This window comes from Miscanthus floridulus, chromosome 3 (genome assembly GCF_019320115.1).
Source record: "Miscanthus floridulus cultivar M001 chromosome 3, ASM1932011v1, whole genome shotgun sequence".
NCBI classification, from domain to species: domain Eukaryota; kingdom Viridiplantae; phylum Streptophyta; class Magnoliopsida; order Poales; family Poaceae; genus Miscanthus; species Miscanthus floridulus.
The window spans coordinates 90,487,450-90,507,935 of NC_089582.1; the positions used below are offsets into that span (position 1 = coordinate 90,487,450).

The 20,486-nt window shown below is 44.8% G+C and overlaps 2 protein-coding genes across 2 annotated transcripts; both read left to right on the top strand.

Moving 5' to 3' along the window:
- The first annotated feature begins 4,372 nt into the window (after positions 1-4,372).
- LOC136546101 (pathogen-associated molecular patterns-induced protein A70-like) lies at positions 4,373-5,551 on the top strand. The gene has a single exon (XM_066538076.1). It carries the CDS (start codon positions 4,682-4,684, stop codon positions 5,309-5,311), a length of 630 nt encoding a protein of 209 aa, XP_066394173.1. The 5' UTR covers positions 4,373-4,681; the 3' UTR covers positions 5,312-5,551.
- Positions 5,552-17,086: 11,535 nt separating this feature from the next.
- LOC136546103 (GTP-binding protein BRASSINAZOLE INSENSITIVE PALE GREEN 2, chloroplastic) lies at positions 17,087-19,890 on the top strand. Its single transcript, XM_066538077.1, has 3 exons — positions 17,087-18,414; positions 18,830-18,997; positions 19,086-19,890. The coding sequence occupies exons 1-3, from the start codon at positions 17,179-17,181 to the stop codon at positions 19,470-19,472; spliced, it is 1,791 nt and encodes a 596-aa protein (XP_066394174.1). The 5' UTR covers positions 17,087-17,178; the 3' UTR covers positions 19,473-19,890.
- Positions 19,891-20,486: the final 596 nt, after the last annotated feature.

Here is a 20,486-nt window from a genome sequence, read left to right on the forward strand (position 1 = left end):
GAGTCGAAGCGAAACGCTCTGGTTGGAGAGGTGGGCCGAAGCAGTCGACGAGCGGGTGTTGTTCCTCTTCGGCCAAACCTTCCGGTCGATGACTGGGCCGCCCTTCCGGCCTAGTCGTTTCAGACTATTGGACTGCTTCTTTCGAAGTTCCCATCCATGATTGGTACTTGCATGTTCTCCCAACGAGCATAGACCTCATACAAGCATGCTTCCCTACTAACACATTTGGAAGCCTAGTCGGGAAAATTGTCTTTGACTTCAATGACATGCACACATGCTTTCACCTGAGGAGAAATGGAGATGAATCTAATTCGCACGTGGTGCCTGTAAGTCCTTGTCCTCCATTACATGGCTGTGATCCAGCAAGGCATGATCCAGCAAGTAAGGCATGATCCAGCAAGGGCATTTAGATTCTATGTCACTAATCATCATGGAAGGCATGATCCAGCAAGGAAGGAAAAGTTGGCTATAAAAACACTATGTGTGGTAAGTGTAACTTACTTCTTCAGTACTCCATTACATGGCTGTCAAAAGTATTACTTAACATTTTCATATGTAAAACACACAGTGCCCCAAGCAGAAGCCTGGGAGTGTACATTGTGGATACTATATATGTTCTATGATCAGTAACACCGGTGCCTACAGGAGACACCCCTTAAGGGCAAGTTTGAACCTCTTCACCCGTAGTATAAAAACTTCGTACATGGTATGAAATACTAAACCGAAACTTGTTCTCTTATAGTGGAAAGAAGAGAAAGGAATGAAAAGAGACCCATACAACGATGACCAACTCTTAGAGCTCATCGGCGACCTTTGCAATTTCATATTGGACCTGATTGTACACGTCAAAGGCGCCTACCATGACCGAGAGTCTGATTTAGGTAGAAACCCTCAGTACCAACACCTTCGTGAGACTGAAAGGCTAGCTCTAGGACGTTGATAACAATGTGTATGGAATTTATATATTTAATGATGGATTGTATATATTCTTCTGAATTGGACTTGTAATTGCAGTTTATATAATACTCTTGTGCTTGTAGTCTAAGGGGTTCGGAACGCTGGTCGCGGGGCGTTCGGCAACTGCGAACGCGGTTCGAAACGTTGGTCGCAGGGCGTTCGGCAACACGAACGCAGTTCGGAACGCTGGTCGCGGGGACGTTCGGCAACGCGAACTGCTGGATGGAATACACGGAAACAAACAGTGTTCTGGTCGAATTTAATTATAAATTTGATTTTTTTTTGTTGGAAAACGTACTGTAGGGGTGGTTCTAGATTGAACCGCCCCTACAAACAGGCATTATAGAGGTGGCTAGTACTACAGCCGCCCCTACATAATCGATTTATAGGGGCGGCTGGTACTACAGCCGCCCCTATAAATCGATTTGTTAGGGGCGGCCTGAGAACCGCCCCTATAAATACATGATTTGTAGAGACGGTTCGGTAGGGGCGGCTGGCTAAACCGCCCCTACAAAGTATTACGAGCCGTCCCCTAAAAATGGTTTATGTAGTAGTGCTATGCTGATAGAATACACCACTCACAATGACTTTGCAGGGTTCTTATGAAACTTAATTGTAATTGATCTACCACTCCCCCCAATTCAAAACATGTCATTTAGATCATTCACAAATTTATTCAAAGTGAGACTTTGACAAACAAATTTGCGATAAATATGGCATTTCAAATAAAGGTAATTAAATATTTTTAAAGAACTTTTTATGATGTAACATAAGTATTATATTATCAATCTCTATAGTTTTTTACCACACACAAGATCCGAGGTGCTATCTCGGGATTGTAATCCATGTTGAAGCTTGGATAAAAAAGGGAGGGTGCTAAGTGATGTGCTAGGCAAGCTGATGTGCTGACGGACTATGCTAGCTGGCTAAGTATTCAATCTTCTTTGGTGGTGTGCTAGGTAGGTGCTGCTCGGAACTTCATGGGCTGGATCAGTTCTACGACACTCTTAGCTCCACCCTTGTTAGGGAAGAATAAAGTCCATTCTAACTCCTAAGATATTAATGTAGTCTGATTTACCATCTCGTACTCTAAAACTAGATATTTTACATCCTGAAACTCTTAAAACCATCTAAATTATCTTTCTGTCGTGGTTTGAAGTGGTTTTGAAGACGTTTTGCCTTTTTTTAGTAAAAAAACATTCAAGTAAATACTTGGTTTTTGAACCATAGAAATTTCTTCTAAGTTTTTTAAGTAAATACTTGCTAGTCAATTTGATCTACAATTGACAAGGAGAGAAAGTTTATCAGTAATTTAAGGTGGAACATGCCAGGTCTTTGCCCTAGACAGTTCCAAATGTGCCGCTTCGGGAGCAGCTAGACGGGAAAAATCGACTAAATATACGACACGCGAAGAAATCAGCTGTTAGGGACAGTAAAGCTTATGGATCGTGATTGATTTTATGTTGATAAGTACAATGTCCGCAGATGTAAGTGAAATCATCAGCTAGGTTGATATTACCAATATGAATCATTGAGCCGATGAATCTTACGAGAATTGATATAACATGCGAACAAATCGACTGTCTAGTATGAATAGATCTACAGACGCTTTGAATCTAATCTGTTACCATCAACAGTGAGGTTCGACTGGATCGATGGCAGCTATGATGATAATAACAAACTAAAACCTTAGAATCCGTAAAACCATCTATACACCTGACAGGCTTTCCGAAAGACACGCTATATGTGTGAAAGCTCGAGCGAATTGGCTGAAATAGCCGATTCGGGTGAAAATGGACTACAACATGTGAACAATCGACTATTTAACACAGACAAACCTATGAACTTATCAGACTTAACCTGCTATCTCTAACTAGTGGGGTTCGACCGGATCGACGCAGTCGTGATAAAGACAACAAATCAAATCCTTTAAAGTAAACAGGATCTATTCACGTTTAACAGAATCATGCAGACACACTGTAGGCAGTTAGAGCATAGGCGATCGGCTATTTAGCCGATGCAGACATAGCAAACAGTTAAGGTCATGCCTGGTCAAAAGCAAACCTACCAGCTAGCATCCTCCGATCTAGAGTACTAACAGTAGGGGGTCGATCGGATCGATACAGCCATGATAGTGAGCTACAGACCAGATTCAACTAGCTAGTAAACCTCCTCAAGATCAGACATGCCCTGACCGCGTACTATGCACGATCAAGATCGAAGTAGAACAGCCGATAAAACGTAACCCGTCGCTTAAAGTAAGGACCATTGCAATATAATAAAATAAACGAGGGGTTAAAGGGATGTGAGGCCGATCTAGATCGATCTCGATCGGGTAAGTTGATGTTGCTGAAAAAACTAATGACAATAAGAACATCAGCAAGATCGGTAACTTTATGAATCTACCCGAAGGACGCTACCCTTAGATAGGAGCCGATAACTTGACCTTAATCTAATTCGAGCAATGGAGGTCGACCAGATCGATGCAGCCATACTTGAACCAGATAAGACTCGATAACTAGCTTATACTAGAGTTTGTAGTGAAGGTCGAACTTATCCGATGCAACCGTACAAACAGAGGTATAAGCCATGATGGTACTTACAGGCAAGTCGGAGGTCGGGCGGACCGATGCAGCCCTGCTTGTTAAAGAACTCGTCGGAATCTACTCTACTCCTACTCCTAAGGGTTGGCACGGAGCCAAAAAAAAAGTAACTTATATTGATTGATTGGATGATCTTTTTTATAATAGCCGGGGTCCTAATATTTATACCCGGAACCTAAGCATGAATCTTACTTAAGTATGACTCATTATAATCTCTGGCATAAGATAAAACATTCCTAATTTAAGATAACTTAGACCTTAATCTTTCCTTTTTGTAGAGTCCGACATGTTTTTTCCGACACCAACCATAGCTTTTGTCGTTATCTGCTGGCGTCATTTGAAGAGAGCCGATTCCAGTGCTGCATTTGAATCAGCTGATATCAATCCCTTATACCATCGATCCCTTGATGACACGATCTTAGAATTGTTCTTCTTAAATTTTGATGTAAAGCAATACTAAGCATGGCACTAATAATATTAATACTAGCTAAACGGACGTGCAGTAATGCTGCTTGATGGCCAAGTCTCAGGTGACGTGAAGCTGCCTTGCAGTTGGTTGTTTGCTTGTCTATATAGACATCCAGCCACGCACGCACGAATCTACACACCACACCCAGTCAGCACAGAGAATGCTCAAGCGACAACGTCGGTTGAGGACCGTGACGATGTCGCATGACGGTGACGACACACAAGAGCAATATCCTCGAAAGCGATTGTTCGTTGTACTACTATTAGCAATGGGATGAGATGAGAGACGTGAGGGCACGCAATTTACTACGGAGTTGCGGCAGTACATTGCGTGGTGGACTAGTGTCTCTCGAGGCGTGGTGAACATGCATGCATGGGACATCAGACACCATTGCATACTCGGAACTCGGAAGGTTCATGGGAGCTACTGACATTGGTTGCCTCACGCTACGCTACGCTATATATACTCCCCCACCCGCGCGTCCGCCACGGCCACACCACCATTGCCCATCCATCAACTAACTATTCAACTCGGAGCGCAAAGTTTTTTGGGGGTAATTCGAAGCAGAGCCAGCACCGCCCAGGAGAAGCGCGCGCGCGAAGTAGAGAGGGTGCGCGATCCAGTTGGTGCCCGGCCGGCCGGCCAGCCGCAGATGATGGCGGCGGAGTGGTGGTGGGCGCCGCTGCCGGCGTGGCTGAGCTCCAGCGCGTTATGGTTCCTCCTCGTCAACGCGGTCGTCGCCGCCGTTGCCGTCCTCTCCAGGGCACGCCCGCTGCTGCCGTCTCCACGACGCGGGTCCGGGGTCACGCCGAGGGCCTCCTCCGCGGTGCTGCAGCGCCTCCGCTCCTTCTCCATCTTCTCCTTCCCCTCCGCCTGCTTCAACACCACGCCGTTCCCGCACCCTGACGCCGCCACCACAGCAACCGCCAGCGCCGAAACACAGGAGCCGGCGACGACCAAGCCGTCCCCCCGCGCGCTCCCACTCCCGCCATCGCCGCTGTCGTCGTCGGGGCGCGCGCCGGGGGCAGACGACGACGAGCCCAGCGGGATGAGCATGGACGAGGCCTACGCGCTGGCGCTGGAGGCGCGCCGGCGGCCGGACCGGGAGAGGGAGGAGGCGGCCAGGAGGTCCGAGGTGGACGCCAAGGCCGAGGAGTTCATCCGCGGCTTCAAGGAGGACCTGCGCCAGCAGCGCCTCAACTCCATCTTCAACTACACCCAGATGCTCAAGCAGCGCGCGCTCGGCGGCGGCGCCGGCCGCCGGCCGCCAGATCAGCTTTGAGTAACGTGATCGATTTGTTCATTTAAGAGATTGGTCACCGTTTTTAGGGAGACCAAATCAGTTTTGAGTTGATATTCTAGCGTTCTGTACAGAGGGCTGCTTTCAACACATTGTATAGTTCGAACATATTGTTTGCATGTTTTTTTTCTTCTTTTTTCGCATTTGCACACATGCTAATATTTTATTGTACCCACATGTCGTTTGTTCTTTGAAAGAGGTGAGTAATAAATAAGAATACATGTGCCAATCCAATATTTTAGTTTATCTATGTGCCATGAGTTCCGTCAATACTTAGGCCTTGTTTAGTTGGCGAAATTTTTTGGGAAATGGTACTGTAGCACTTTCGTTGTTATTTGGTAATTAGTGTCCAATCATAATCTAATTAGGCTTAAAAGATTCGTCTCGTGAATTTCGTTTAAACTGTGTAATTAGTTTTATTTTTTATTTATATTTAATGCTTCATGCATGCGTCCAAAGATTTGATGTGACAGAGAATCTTGAAAAATTTTGCAAAATTTTGGGAACTAAACAGGCACCTACATGATCGTCACAACACGAAATGCATGGTACAAATAATACCAACTTTTGCAAAACAGTATCAAATAATACAAGTGCCCTGCAATGGAAAATGCTTATATTCATTATCTCCGTGTCGAAAAGAAAAAAGAATCGTGATTTTCTTTAAAGAAAGAATTGTTCTTTTCTTGTATGGAAGGTTTAAGTTGTGACCTTTTTTCATCACCCATACTGATGTTCAGAACAGCCAACATTGGATGAAGAGAAATTGGCCAGCATGACGCCTAGTTTGGAAGCATATGCCGCAAAAAGGTTACAAGGCACCTATTAGATGCTCAGCTTTGTGTACAAATTGTTATAAAATTTATAAAAAATTGATGCCTCCTTAATGTCTTAAAACCACCACACGTGAACATGGCTACGCTACGTAAAAAACGATTTTTAGTAATAGGATGAATTTTTTATAGGGGTGGCTGGTGATGGAGCCACCGCTACAGTGGTATGCTCGGGAGTTCAGACACCAGCCGTCCCTACAAATGGAACAGCAGGGGCGGCTGGTGATACGAGCCGCCCCTACAAATGGGTCTGATTTGTAGGGGCGGCTCACTCACCAGCCACCCCCGGTGTTTCAATTTGTACGGACGGCTGGTGATTGAGCCGCCCCTACAAATAGCCACGTGTTATTACCTGCTATTTGTAGGGGCGGCTCAATCATCAGCTGCCCCTACAAATGATCTACATATAAAACAGCTGTAACACTTTCTTTCTCCTCGGGTCACTCACTCCAACCCATGAAAGAAAGATGGGGACGCCTTGGGCACCTCCCAAAAATTGCTCTACTAAGGAGAATGTTTTAGTCTCAAATCCTTTGCTGGAGAGGTTGTAGAAGGTAAGAAAATACTATTCCACACGTTTTTTTAAGTTTTAATGGTTGGTTAGTGAGTAATTAAAGTTTTGTTTTTCTCTCTCTTCTATGGTGCTTGAGCTACTTATGAAGCAAATTAGACCTAAGTTTTAAATGTACTAGGGTAAATTAGGAAGGGGAACAAGACATACCCTTATTTAGCCATGTTTTTGATTTTAGTGAACAATTAGTTAGTTTTATGCATGTTTCATGTGCATGTAGATCTAGATCTAGAGTTTAGTTTTTTATTAATTTCATTTTTGTAAATTTATGTTTGATAAAATTGGACTAGGGTTTGTATGAAAGATATTGGGTAAAGTATAATTGTTGTTTATTGTTGTCTTTGAAATTGTTTATTGTAATCAATAAATATGTATTTTAATTATTTATGGATAAATGGGCCATTAAATAATTTTCCTCTATCATGGTGTGTTTGTATGCTTCATGTAATTATATTATATTTATATTCATATATATCTGAAGTATATACAATTATTCTCAAGTAATTATTAATTTTATTCATTTATATATATATATATATATGAATAAGTAGTCCTTTAATGTTTGTTTTGTTGTTGTTGTAAAAGATGGAGTATAGGAACTCTTGGATGTATGGTTCGTTAAGGTTCAAGGCAGGTTTCCGTGAAGAGGTGGATAAATTTATTGAAGCCGCAAAGAAGCATGCAACGACATTGAAAGAGAATAATGATACAATTATTTATCCCTGTAAAGATTGCAAGAACCGTATGGCATGGACAGATGTGACTATCATCAGATCATATTTGATTATGCGAGGATTTGTTGAGGATTACACAGTGTGGATTCATCATGGTGAAACGGTTATTGTTAACGACGAGGATGAGGAGGAATACGACGACGAAACCATAGAATCCCTATTCTAATATTCAGCAGAGCTTGATGCACGAATGGATTTCGAGTTTGGCAATGAACAAGGTGGTAATGCTGGTGGTTGGGATGGTAACGACGAGAATGGTGCCAAGCTTTGAGTAACGTGATCAGCTTTGAGTAACGTGATCGATTTGTTCATTTAAGAGATTGGTCACCGTTTTTAGGGAGACCAAATCAGTTTTGAGTTGATATTCTAGCGTTCTGTACAAAGGGCTGCTTTCAACACATTGTATAGTTTCAACATATTGTTTGCATGTTTTTTCTTCTTTTTTTCGCATTTGCACACATGCTAATATTTTATTGTACTCACATTTCGTTTGTTCTTTGAAAGAGGTGAGTAATAAATAAGAATACATGTGCCAATCCAATATTTTAGTTTATCTATGTGCCATGAGTTCCGTCAATACTTACATGATGGTCACAACACGAAATGCATGGTGACTTGGTACAAATAATACCAACTTTTGCAAAACAGTATCAAATAATACAAGTGCTCTGCAATGGAAAATGCTTATATTCATTATCTCCGTGTCGAAAAGAAAAAAGAATCATGATTTTCTTTAAAGAAAGAATTGTTCTTTTCTTGTATGGGAGGTTTAAGTTGTGACCTTTTTTCATCACCCATATTGATGTTCAGAACATCCAACATTGGATGAAGAGAAATTGGCCAGCATGACGCCTAGTTTGGAAGCATATGCCGCAAAAGGTTACAAGCCACCTATTAGATGCTCAGCTTTGTGTACAAATTGTTATAAAATTTATAAAAAAATTCGATGCCTCCTTAATGTCTTAAAACCACCACACGCGAACATGTCTATGCTGATAGAATACAACACTCACAATGACTTTGCAGGGTTCTTATGAAACTCAATTGTAATTGATCTACCACTCCCCCCAATTCAAAACATGTCATTTAGATCATTCACAAATTTATTCAAAGTGAGACTTTGACAAACAAATTTGCGATAAATATGGCATTTCAAATAAAGGTAATTAAATATTTTAAAGAACTTTTTATGATGTAACATAAGTCTTATATTATCAATCTCTATAGTTTTTTACCACACACATGATCCGAGGAGCTATCTCGGGATTGTAATCCATGTTGAAGCTTGGATAAAAAAAGGGAGGGCGCTAGGCAAGCTTATGTGCTGACGGACTATGCTAGCTGGGTAAGTATTCAATCTTCTTTGGTGGTGTGCTAGGTGATTTTTTTTTTTAATTTTGATATTTTTTGAAAACTAATTTTAAATCTAACATGGTTGTTTTTTTTAAAACAAATATTTTTGGCCGCGCCTATTGCCCTTGCGTGGCCAAATGCCTGTGCCGCGTCATGCATGGTGGCGCGACAGAGGGCTGACATGACGGCGACCGGAATCACTGACCGCTGACGGGGCAGGGCCTGCCGCGCCACCGATCTTGGCGCAGCAGAGCTGAATAAAATCTCCGCCGCCAGTCCTGTTGCCCGAGCAGCAAGGCCGCATGGCCGCCGCGCCTGCGTCTACCCGCGCCAGCCCGCTGCTGAGCACGCCGGCCGCCACCCCACGAACGCCGACAGCCCGTCCCCCGTCCGGCCCTCCATTGCCGCCTCCCTCCCTTCCCTTCCATTCCCCGTCCGTCTTCCTCCCTCCTCGTCCTCGTGCAAGGTAATAATGCATATTTTATTTTTGTTTGAATGGTGGATAGTATATTATGAATGTGAGCTAAGTTTAGGAGAAAAATTATGTTTGAGAACTATGGTCTACGGTTTGAAGGAATATATTAGTTTGATTTTGTCAATGTTAAGGTTAATTATTTAGTTAGAAGTATATTTACCATGTATATTTTTGTTGCTATAATTGTCGGTTATATTATTTTAGTTGCATTGCAAATGATTATATTTTACATTAATTTGCGTTGTTTTGATTGATGTTTAATTTGAACCGTTTTATTAGATGGAAGACATGGTTCGGGAGCAGTTATGGCGAAAATGGGATCGTCCTAGAGAATTGTACCCCGACAAGTCTAGCAAAGATGCCCCGTCCCTCCTGAACTCCCTGTCCCTAACTGTGACTGTGGTCGTCCGGCTGATGTATTTCAATCGAGACATCTGGACACAGCGACTCGTTGCTTTTACACGTACAATCGTTTTAATGTAAGTAATTATTTCCGTATATTTTTCTTCTTCATTTGTATTACTAGGTTACTAATATTTTGTTGAATTTTTGTTGTGTAGGACCATGAGAGGTGCTTTTTCTTTCAGTGGATCGACAGTGCAGACAAGTTTGACCCCAAGTACCTCCTTTTCGACGATTGGTGGAGAGGACGACATCCATGAGAGCACTTCGAGCAGTGGGTTCCACCTCCCCCTAACCCCCCTCCAATGATGGCTAAAGAGAAGCACTTAGCCGTAGTTAGATGACTCAAAGAACCTCCTTTGTGTCATTGCGGAGACCGAGCCATGATAAACCCTGACAATACGTTAGAGTTTGTGTCTCCAAACAAGCATGAAGTAAGTGCAAAGTGTATGTGTTGAAGTGCTGAGCTATATGTGTCATGTACTAATGTCACGTTATTTAGGTGTATTCAATGACGAAGTATCATTTCAAAGAGTGGTTGTATGGTCCTAAGAACAAATGGCCCGAAGAACCTTCAAAAGCAAAGTAAAAGAAGAAAGAAAGGTTAATTTACAAAGCACCGCCAGTCAAGTGCAAATGTGGTGTTAAATTCAACTACGGTCTAATCCCTTCGGAGCTTGGAATAGGCCATTATTGCGTCCATATGATTGACTATAATGAGGTTGGTTATTTTTGTGGTAACCATAAAATCGTATTTTGTTTTTTTTGCTAAGACATATATGATATAATTTATCGTTTGAACAGAGCACTAGGAAATGCAGGTGGGAATGTTATAATGGTCAAGCTAAGTTGTTGGATGAACTGAAGGGGAAGCAAGTAATTGCACGAAAGAGGGGATATGGACCTGACTACGCCAACCTTTTTGTTAAACATCACAAAGACAAGATGCGTGAGTTTGCTAGATAGCGCGGTATTTGTAACCCGATCGACGTTGGGCTTGTCAAATGGGGATTGGAGAGACGGATTACATTAGAGGAAGAGAGGGCAAGGAAGGAGGCAAGGGAGGAGACAAGAGTATAGATGTAGGTCTTAAACGAGCATGTTGTTTCATTATGTGCCAGTAAGTACTTCGAAGCCTTTTTTTCGTTGCCTGATTTTAAATGTAATATAGTCGCGTTGCTAACTAATTACATTTTATACATTATGGGATTGGATGCAGCGAGGACCATGTTGTAGAGGTGGCTCGTGCAAGGTACGAGGAAAAAAAGTTAGATGAGCACAAAAAGCAAGCTGGTCGCACCGTTGAATCACCGATTGTGTTGTCTGATGAGGGTAACGAGGATGAGGACGACACTGCTAGAGTCAACGAGCTCATCGCTCTAGCAGAGGCGGGCTTGCTGGCGGATGAGGCTGAAGACGACACTGGTAGACTGAGCGAGCTCATTGCTCTAGCAGAGGCAGGCTTGTAGGCAGAGGAGGATGACGACACGTTCTTCACTCAGGCCGCAGAGGCTGCAGATGAAGTGGAGGCCGCTTACTACAGGCAAAAGGCAGATCAGGGCAATACAGGTGAGCCTAGCCACAACAACAGGGTTGTGGTTGAGGATTGGTACTCGGACGACAAGTTGCTTACTTAGTATGTTTCTGATTGAGGGCTTTTAATTGCGCCAACTGTTAGTTCCATGCTTTATTAATGATCAATGTAGCTATGTAGTAGAAATTCCATTGTGCTGTCTTATATTCTATTTGAACTACTGATGTATTGTACCCATGTGTCATGTACTCGGATTACCCATGATCGATCTTAAGTGATCACATCTGTTTATATCATGCGTTTAAAATTTCTAAAATGAACGTAATCGGGTGAAATTATCTCGAATACAGCGCCGTAGCCCATTGGTTCGGTCGTGTCATAGCCCAGGTTCTATCACGCCAGAGTCCATGGCATGTCAGTGCTGCGCCATAGACGACGCCACGACAGTGACGCGGACAAACTACATCCAGCTTCAATTGAGTTGTTGTCGGTGCTATACAAAACTACAAGTGGTGCTACGACCGTGCGCAAGTTGAAACGAACATGAAGCAAATAAATAGACGACAAGTTGCCACATAACATTTTCATTAGTTTATGAGTCTGCAAGTTTTTGACGACAATATTCGTTCGACATAAGTTCGATGTAAGTCCCAGGAATGTAAGGATCCCTCGAACGCCTCTTGGAAACCTCATCATCCGGTGGAAGAAGGGGGTCGTCATACTCCACCTCAAGAAGGGGGTATAGCTGGTGCGGCGTGGGAGGGGCCATCCTATTACAAATTGATAAAAAGGGTTAGAGTATTCAAATTAACAATATTCAGATTAACATTATGTAGCATTGCAAAATTTGAACTACTTGTTATGCAGTACGAACACAACATGAAATCACCTGCTACCCTTGTCTTCTATGCTGGCTAGCCTTGTGACCAGATTGTTTACAAACGGAGCAAAGATTCCTGCCACAGGTCTCATTGAAGTCTCCCCCGCCGTACATGTCTTCGTCGTACCCTCTCATAGCGTCCATGTCCCCCTTGAGTCGCTTCTTCTTCCTCCTACCCTTCCCTACCTTCATTAGATCTGGATGCGGCACGTAGTCATAACCATTATAAGGTGGACACTATGTCGGGTCAAGGTATGGCTCGAAGCTCATCTTCCAAATACTAACGGTGTTCGAATGGAGATATAAGGGTGACATATATGGCAGATCCTCATAGTTGTACCCACGAACCCTGCAGGCCATGATCATATGAGAGCAAGGGGCATGCATGATCTGAGGGACATTGCAACTGCACTCTACCTTTTCAAGATCAACTCGATAGTTTCATCCACCATAATGTTCGCCGCCCAAGCTTGTGTCACTCTTGCCCCGTACACTAAAGATATGGTGGCGGGGTCCATACGGCTCAGCAGTGTGCTGCTTGGCCAATTCCTCGACCTCCTTCAAATGTTCAGCTCCGACCTTTCCAAAATGCCCCTGCTCAGCTATATTCCTCTGCGCAAGTTCCCACCACTTCACAAAATATTCGTTGCACTTATGAAACAAGAACTCAACAATTCCAGACATAGGCAATGATCGAACTCCAGTGAATACACGGTTGAAGGACTCTGAGGAGTTAGTGGTCATGATGCCATACCTGAAACCCCCCTCATCATATGCTAACGCCCACTGAGCCTTCTGTTCCATCTGCGCCTCTAACCAGGCCTTTCCTGTTGTATTTACCATCTTATCTAGTTCTCTCTTTGTCTCCTTGAACTGGTGCTCTGTACGTACACAACATAGAGCCTTTACCTTGTCACATACCTCCTGCTTTCGCTGACGCCGCTAGAAATTAGCGGCAAAGTGTCTCATGCACCACATATGTACTAGAGGCGAGAACCCATCTATATGCTCAGATGCAGCATTAAGAAGCCCTGCGTGACGGTCCGAGATCAAACATATAGTGCGAGTTGGGGCAAGCACTTGCACACGTAGAAGCCACATGAACCATGACCACAATTCATCGTTCTCTCCCTCTCCCAAAGCAAAAGCCATGGGTACTATCTAGTCCTCAGGATCAACAGCAGCAGCCATCATCAAGGTACCCCTGTACTTTCCTATTAGGAAAGTGCCATCAACAAGTATGACTGGCCAACAAAACTGGAATGCATGTTCCGTTTGCGCGAACGACTAGAACACACGATAGAGGACATGTCTCAATAGGTCCCGAAAAAACATCCCTCCGGTATCCACAAACCATTTTAAGCCAGGGTTGTAGTAATGCATTGCACATAAGATGCGAGGCACCCTGCTATACGCTTCCTCACAAGTACCCCATCGAATCGCCAGAGCAATTTGCTTAGCACGCCAAGCCTTTCCGTATGTCACATCATACCTAACGAATCCAGATATGGACTGTTGTAAAGAAGACACTAAGATGTCGTTATTATCATCAACGAGCCCCAATATACGACGGGCAAGGTAACGTGTAGTGAGCTGCTGATGATTTTCCTTCCCCCAATTGTCTAGACAAGTGTGGGGTTCGACAACTTTAGTTATCCTCCACTTGTCATCACTCTGTCTCTTTCATGCATTTAACCTCCACATACAACCGTTTTTGCATATCACGTGGTACCTCAACTCCTGGTCCGAATGAGTGACGGTATATGGCCTATGGTGGTACACAGCATAGTCCTGAAGGAAGAGTTTCATCTTTGACATTGTGTTGAATATCATCCCCTTCCTAAGGGTTTTTTTCTCATGGTTATACAATGAATTCCTACACATCTGGAGACCGGTGTCATAAATTGCCATATCCGTCATGCTAACATCCCTATAGTTCGAAACGTCCATGAAAGGTATGTTCTTGGACCTTAGTTGCTCAAGCTCAGTCGTTGTGTAAGGTGGTGGTGGAATATACTGATGCGCTTCGCTAATTCTGACCCATGAATCATAGGGGGTATCATCTGCAGCCAAATCTGTGACTAGTCTACCCTGAGCCTGGATACCATGCAAAACCTCAGTTGGTACTGGTAATGGCATAGTATGAATCGGTACTGGCATGATATCAGCCGGTATTGGCATAGCATCTGTACCTCCTTGATCATCATCAGAATTGTCCGAATCACTCCTAACTACATCACCGATCCTATCCTCCTTCCCCTACTCCTCCTCTTCCCGTTCGAAATCATTCACATCGAAGTCATTGCTTATACAACCTACTGTAGTTGAATGAAACTGCTCCTGCGTCAACTGACCATCTAAATCCATGTTACCATGAGTTGCTTCCCCTTCGACCCTCAATTCTTGCTCATTGCCTCAAACACCGTCAATAGACGGGCCGTCCTGAACACCTACATCCTGTACCCATTCTCCACCACCACCTCAGTCATGGGCACATTGGAATCTTGGAGAACCCTAGTGTAGCAGGACCAGTGTAGCAGGGTCGCGTAAGGGCATGAGGACATAGTGTGCCCTAATCTTCCCAGTATCAAACATCCCCTTCAGTGTGAAATCACCGCCAAACTTTGCATTCAAACGGACACAAAGGTCGTTGAAGCTAGGAGGTTCATCAAACCATTCCAATTCTTCTTCTATATCCTCAAACATACCATCTTCTCTCCTAACACTTCCTCCATACAAAACTCTAACACAACAATTCATCTGCAAAAGCATTTCAAGAAACTTCATTAAGTCGTCGAAATCGTCGTACGTAATGTCCATAGTAATATTAATAAATATTCTAACTATAACTATATTAACTAATCTAATATTAACATCTATACAAGGCTAACTACAACAACTAATTAGACTAAATTCACTATATAACTAGACTCAATAACTGTACTAACTAAACTACCTAACTTTACTACCTATACTAACTTACTATATTACCTATACTAACTAAACTAACTAACTTTACTAACTATACTTTAATAATTTTACTAACTTTATTAGGGGAGTACCTCGCTGCAGCGCGCTAGACCAGGCCGGTAGGCGCGGGAGCAGTCCTCGACGGGCAGCCGCCGTGCGTGGCCGGAGGGGGTGGCGCGCCGGCGTGTGGGCTCGGCGGCCGTACCGGGTGGCCAGTGGCCGTGCCATGCTCGGCAGCGGGCTGGCTGGCGCGGGCGGCCGCGGCCGCGGTGCCCGACGTGCTCGGCGGCGGGCTGGCTGCCGCGGCGGCCGGCGTGCTCAGCGGCGGGCTGGCGCAGTCGGACGTGGGCGTGGCAGCCAGGCGGCCTTGCTGCGCTGCTCGGGCAATGGCGGATGCTCGGCCATTGGCGGACATGGGCGCGGCGGGGGTTTTATTCGGCTCTACCACGCTACGGATCTGGGCGCGACAGTGACGCGCCAAGATCGGTGGCGCGGCAGGCCCTACCCCGTCAGCGGTCAGCGATTCCGGGCGCCGCCACGTCAGCCCTCTGCCGCGCCACCATGTATGGCGCGGCCACGACACAGGCATTTAGCCGCGCCAGGGCAATAAGTGCGGCAAAAAGTGTTAGTTTAAAAAACCCGACCGTGTTAGATTTAAAATTAGTTTCCAAAAAATGTTAAAATTAAAAAATTTTTGCTAGATAGGTGCTGCTCGGAACTTCATGGGTTGGTTCAGTTCTACAACACTCTTAGCTCCACCCTTGTTAGGGAAGAATAAAGTCCATTCTAACTCCTAAGATATAAATGTAGTCTGATTTACCATCTCGTACTCTAAAACTAGATATTTTACCTCTGAAACTCTTAAAACCATCTAAATTATCTCTCTGTCGTGGTTTGAAGTGGTTTCGAAGACGTTTTGCCTTTTTTAGTAAAAAACATTTAAGTAAATACTTGGTTTTTAAACCATAGAAATTTCTTCTAAGCTTTTAAAATTCTAAGAAAAAAAATTCTAGAAATAGATTGGGATATGACCGAATCCAAAAAAAATATTAGAGCTCGTGAAAATATCTTTAGATACTTACAAAACATATTTAGCTATAGAAAAATGGAAAACATCGTAAAAATATAGAAAAGTCCCAAAACATTATAGTTCATGTCTAAGAACATTTTGAGAACTTTTTGCAACAAAAATATAAGACACAACCAACATGAATGCATAGCATGAATACATTCAATATTAATGCTAGTTACATCTCATATTATTGTTGTGCAAAGTTTTTAAATCATGTTTATCAACTACAATGTTTGGGAAAATTTTCTAGTTTTTAGACACTTTCCTATTTTCCTAGAGCTAAATCTAGTTTTCAAGCTTCTAGAGAGATTTTCACGAGCTTTAAATATTATATTTGAATTTTTTTTATCCCAAACTACCTCTAGATTCCTTTTTCCAGAATTTATATAAGATTAGAGACATTTTTTTGTGGTTACAAAAACCTTATAAAATATTTATCAAACTTTTTTTAATTGAAAAAGACAAAATTGTGTTCCAAATCACTTCAAACCAAAGCACGGAGGTAATTTTAGATTTTCTTTTGAAATGAAAATCATAGTTCCCGGACACCAATGAAGCTATGCATGGTCTTGCCACAGAAGAGGATCATAGTACAATTCAGGCTTATAGCCGCCAGAGTACCTACCACAACACTACACTCTCTGGATACCTGAGAAATGGTACACTCAGAGAACTCTAAATACATAAAAAGTTTTAATCTCACTCAACAGATTTGTATGCACAGATCTTTCAAAGCAATTATCATTTAAGGCCCTAATTTTAGAGTCCAAGAAGATAAATCAGCTACGACGGGTGTGCAGTGACAGAATGGGTTTTCCGCCTGCGAATTGTGATAGCGGTACTGAATGAAAGCCCAGTGTAAACGGCCCACATTAACTTCATCACAAGGCCAAAGCCCAAAACGTTGGCTCCATGTCGAACTTACGTCGAACACCTTGTAGGTTTGGAAGCAGCAGCCTGTCCTCTCGTGTCGAACACCTGAAACCCACCGCCCGCCGATCACCAAGCGGCGGCGGCACAGCAAGATGCTATCCCGCGCGCGGCGCCTCCACCCCGCCGTCCGCCGGTTCCTCCTCCCAAACACGCCTGCACCCTCCCGTCCTCCTCCGCTCCCACCTCAACACAGCGCTTCCGCCCAAACCTCTAAAACCTTATCGATCCTCTTCCGCCGCCACCTCTGCTCCTCACCACCCGCAACGCCGCCGTCCACATCACCGCCTCCAGCGGTGGTATCTTCTGACCTCCCGGTCGTCCGCGTCAATGAAGTCTGCCCGGGATGCGGAATCGCCATGCAATCCTCCGACCCCGCGCTCCCGGGGTTCTTCTTGCTCCCCTCCGCAAAATCCCCCGACTACCGCGCGCGCCTCGCGCCCGTCACCGTCGACGACACCCGAATATCCGCCTCCCTCAAGTCCGGTCACCTCCGGGAGGACTTAGAGCCGTCGGGGGGCTACAAGCCGGCCGCGGCGGCGGCTGAGACGGCGGAGGCCAAGGGAGAGGGCAAGGTGTTGGTGTGCGCGCGATGCCACTCGCTGCGCCACTACGGCCGCGTCAAGCATCCGGACGCCGAGCGGCTCCTCCCGGACTTCGACTTCGTCGCCGCCGTCGGCCCGCGCCTCGCGTCGCCTTCCGGGGCCAGGTCACTAGTGCTGCTCCTGACGGACGCCTCTGACTTCGATGGCTCGTTCCCGCGCGCCGTCGCACGGTTGGTGGCCGCAGCCGGCGAGGCCCACCGCGCGGACTGGAAGCACGGGGCCCCGGCCAACCTCCCACGCGCGCTGCTCGTGGTCACCAAGCTCGACCTGCTCCCCACGCCGTCCCTGTCCCCCGACGATGTGCACGCGTGGGCGCACTCCCGCGCTCGCGCCGGTGCGGGTTCCGACCTTCTGCTCGCTGGGGTGCACTTGGTTAGCGCCGCGCGCGGATGGGGCGTCCGCGACCTGCTCGAACATGTGCGCGAGCTCGCCGGGACGCGCGGCAATGTCTGGGCCGTGGGTGCGCGGAATGTTGGCAAGTCAACGCTGCTCAATGCGATTGCCAGATGCTCTGGCATAGTCGGGCGACCCACCTTGACGGAGGCTCCAGTTCCGGGAACGACCCTTGACGTGATTAAGCTAGACGGCGTTCTTGGCGCTCAAGCGAAGCTGTTTGATACTCCTGGACTTCTCCATGGGCATCAGTTGACATCTAGACTGACGAGCGAGGAGATGAAGTTGGTTCAAGTGAGAAAGGAGATGAGTCCCAGAACTTACAGAATAAAGGTCACATTTATTTTCCTTATCTTGATATATTCCCTAACGATACGTGTCAATATGTCCAATGGTCTGGCTGCTTCCTATCTTCTCAAGTTCCACAAAAGTTTCTTGTCAAAACTGCAGCACGCTGCAACTTGGTTTAATCTGTAAAATGTCTACTCAAATATAGTACTGCAGTTTTTGCGAAACTGAACTTAGCAGTTCATTGGTTATGAATTGAACTAGATAATGGACAAATAATTAAGTTTATGAATTTTCAGTTATTAGGTTGTGATGTTCTTCACTGACATTGTTGATTTGATCTTAAATTGTTTGGAGCATCATTAGATAAAGCATTTGTGACACAGGATTATTCACTACTATACAGCAGTTGTCAAATGATCATTACTTGAAGTGTACTTTGTTCTTGCATCGTTTCCAGACAGGACAGTCTATACATATTGGTGGACTGGTGCGCCTGGATGTTGAAGAGTTAACTGTAGGATCGATTTATGTTACAGTTTGGGCATCACCACTTGTCCCACTTCACATGGGAAAGACAGAAAACGCAGCAGCATTGATGAAAGAACACTTTGGCTTACAACTACAGGTAGCACAGCATTACATGCCTTTCCCTAGATATTGTTCTAGTACTTTGCATAAACTACATTTCCACTGTTGTTCTGGTAATTTTGCAGCCTCCCATAGGCCAGGAGCGGGTAAAGGAGCTTGGTAAATGGGTGAGGAAACAGTTCAAAGTTTCTGGGAACAGTTGGGATACAAACTCTAAGGATATAGCCATTGCTGGTCTTGGCTGGTTTGGAATTGGGCTGAAAGGAGAGGCGGTGTTAGGATTATGGGCCTATGATGGTGTTGATGTCATCTCCAGGAGCTCCTTAGTCCATGAGAAAGCTTCAATTTTTGAAGAAGCTGGTTTCACAGTTTCTCAGATTGTTTCTAAGGCAGATAGCATGACCAATAAGCTGAAGAGCACCAAGAAGCCAAACAAGAAGGAGAGAACGAGAATTGCTTCTCCTGTCATAGAGCCGGAAGCTTCAGAACCTGCTTCCAACATAGATGCTTGAGTGTTTTCATTCAGTCCTGTGACTGGAGTATCATTTTGGTGATCATGTTTGAGCCCACAATGTTCCGCATTGACCTTAGAAACCGTTAACTGAATTCAGAAGCAGAGGCTGAGTGTACAATGTTTTTTTTTTTTGAAACCTAGTGTACAACGTATTGTTCTCCAGAGTCCAGAAGGAACCTGCCCTCATCGGCTCATCGAAGGATGTTCTATGTTTTATAAAGCTCTAAGTTTTGAACTGTTGCTAATTTGCTGAGCTGGAGAGCCAGTTAGGAAATTGTTGGGGGATGGCACATAGTTTCGGCTCCCCCTTTGTGTGCTTTTGGACACTACTTTCTCCAACGAGTACTGAAAGGCCCGCCAATGGTGCCAGGAGGCAATCCCTTCGGTACTCACACCTTGATTGTCAGCATTGTTGTCGAAGCCCCATGGCTATCGGCAAGACGCACGAAAGGCTTTCGGCCATTATCCTGCCCCTGCCGATAGCTTTTCGGCTATCCTAACCACGACCCGTCAGAAGGGTGTGAACCCCCATTCGCTCATCATGACATTTTTTGTACAACTCTGTTTATTCGAAATGCAGATCAGTTCTTTCATCGGTGTTGCGAAATGGCAGGAACGGTCGAAAGGACGGGAGTAGTGCATTTCCCTCGGTGTGGACCCCCTCGTTGCGTCAGCGACAGAGTCCGTGAAGAGGGGACTAGACGAGGGAGGTGTTTTCCAAGGGAGGTCAAAGACGGAATGAACCAAGAAGGGCTCAAAATATGGAATATGCCTCAGGATCTTGGCGGTTGGAAGGGCATTACCGGCATTATAATTGATACAGAAGTGTATAAATAGAGCTCCTAGAGAGCAATGTAAGGGGGGAGGAATGGAACCCTAATTCCTTCAGTTGCTTATGAGTGCCTATTCGTCTATTCTTGTTCCTTTCGTCCGTTCATTATTGTGCTTTTGGTAACTTGAGCGGTAGCTCAGTGTTCGAAGGCTAAGGCCTAGAACAACATTGACGCCCACC

Bases quoted from the DNA above. Each gene is read 5' to 3' on its own strand.
- LOC136546101 (XM_066538076.1), top strand. From the start codon at position 4,682: ATGATGGCGGCGGAGTGGTGGTGGGCGCCGCTGCCGGCGTGGCTGAGC.
- LOC136546103 (XM_066538077.1), top strand. From the start codon at position 17,179: ATGCTATCCCGCGCGCGGCGCCTCCACCCCGCCGTCCGCCGGTTCCTC. The intron at 18,415-18,829 runs GTCACATTTATT...CATCGTTTCCAG, and splicing joins CCAGAACTTACAGAATAAAG to ACAGGACAGTCTATACATAT. The intron at 18,998-19,085 runs GTAGCACAGCAT...GTAATTTTGCAG, and splicing joins ACTTTGGCTTACAACTACAG to CCTCCCATAGGCCAGGAGCG.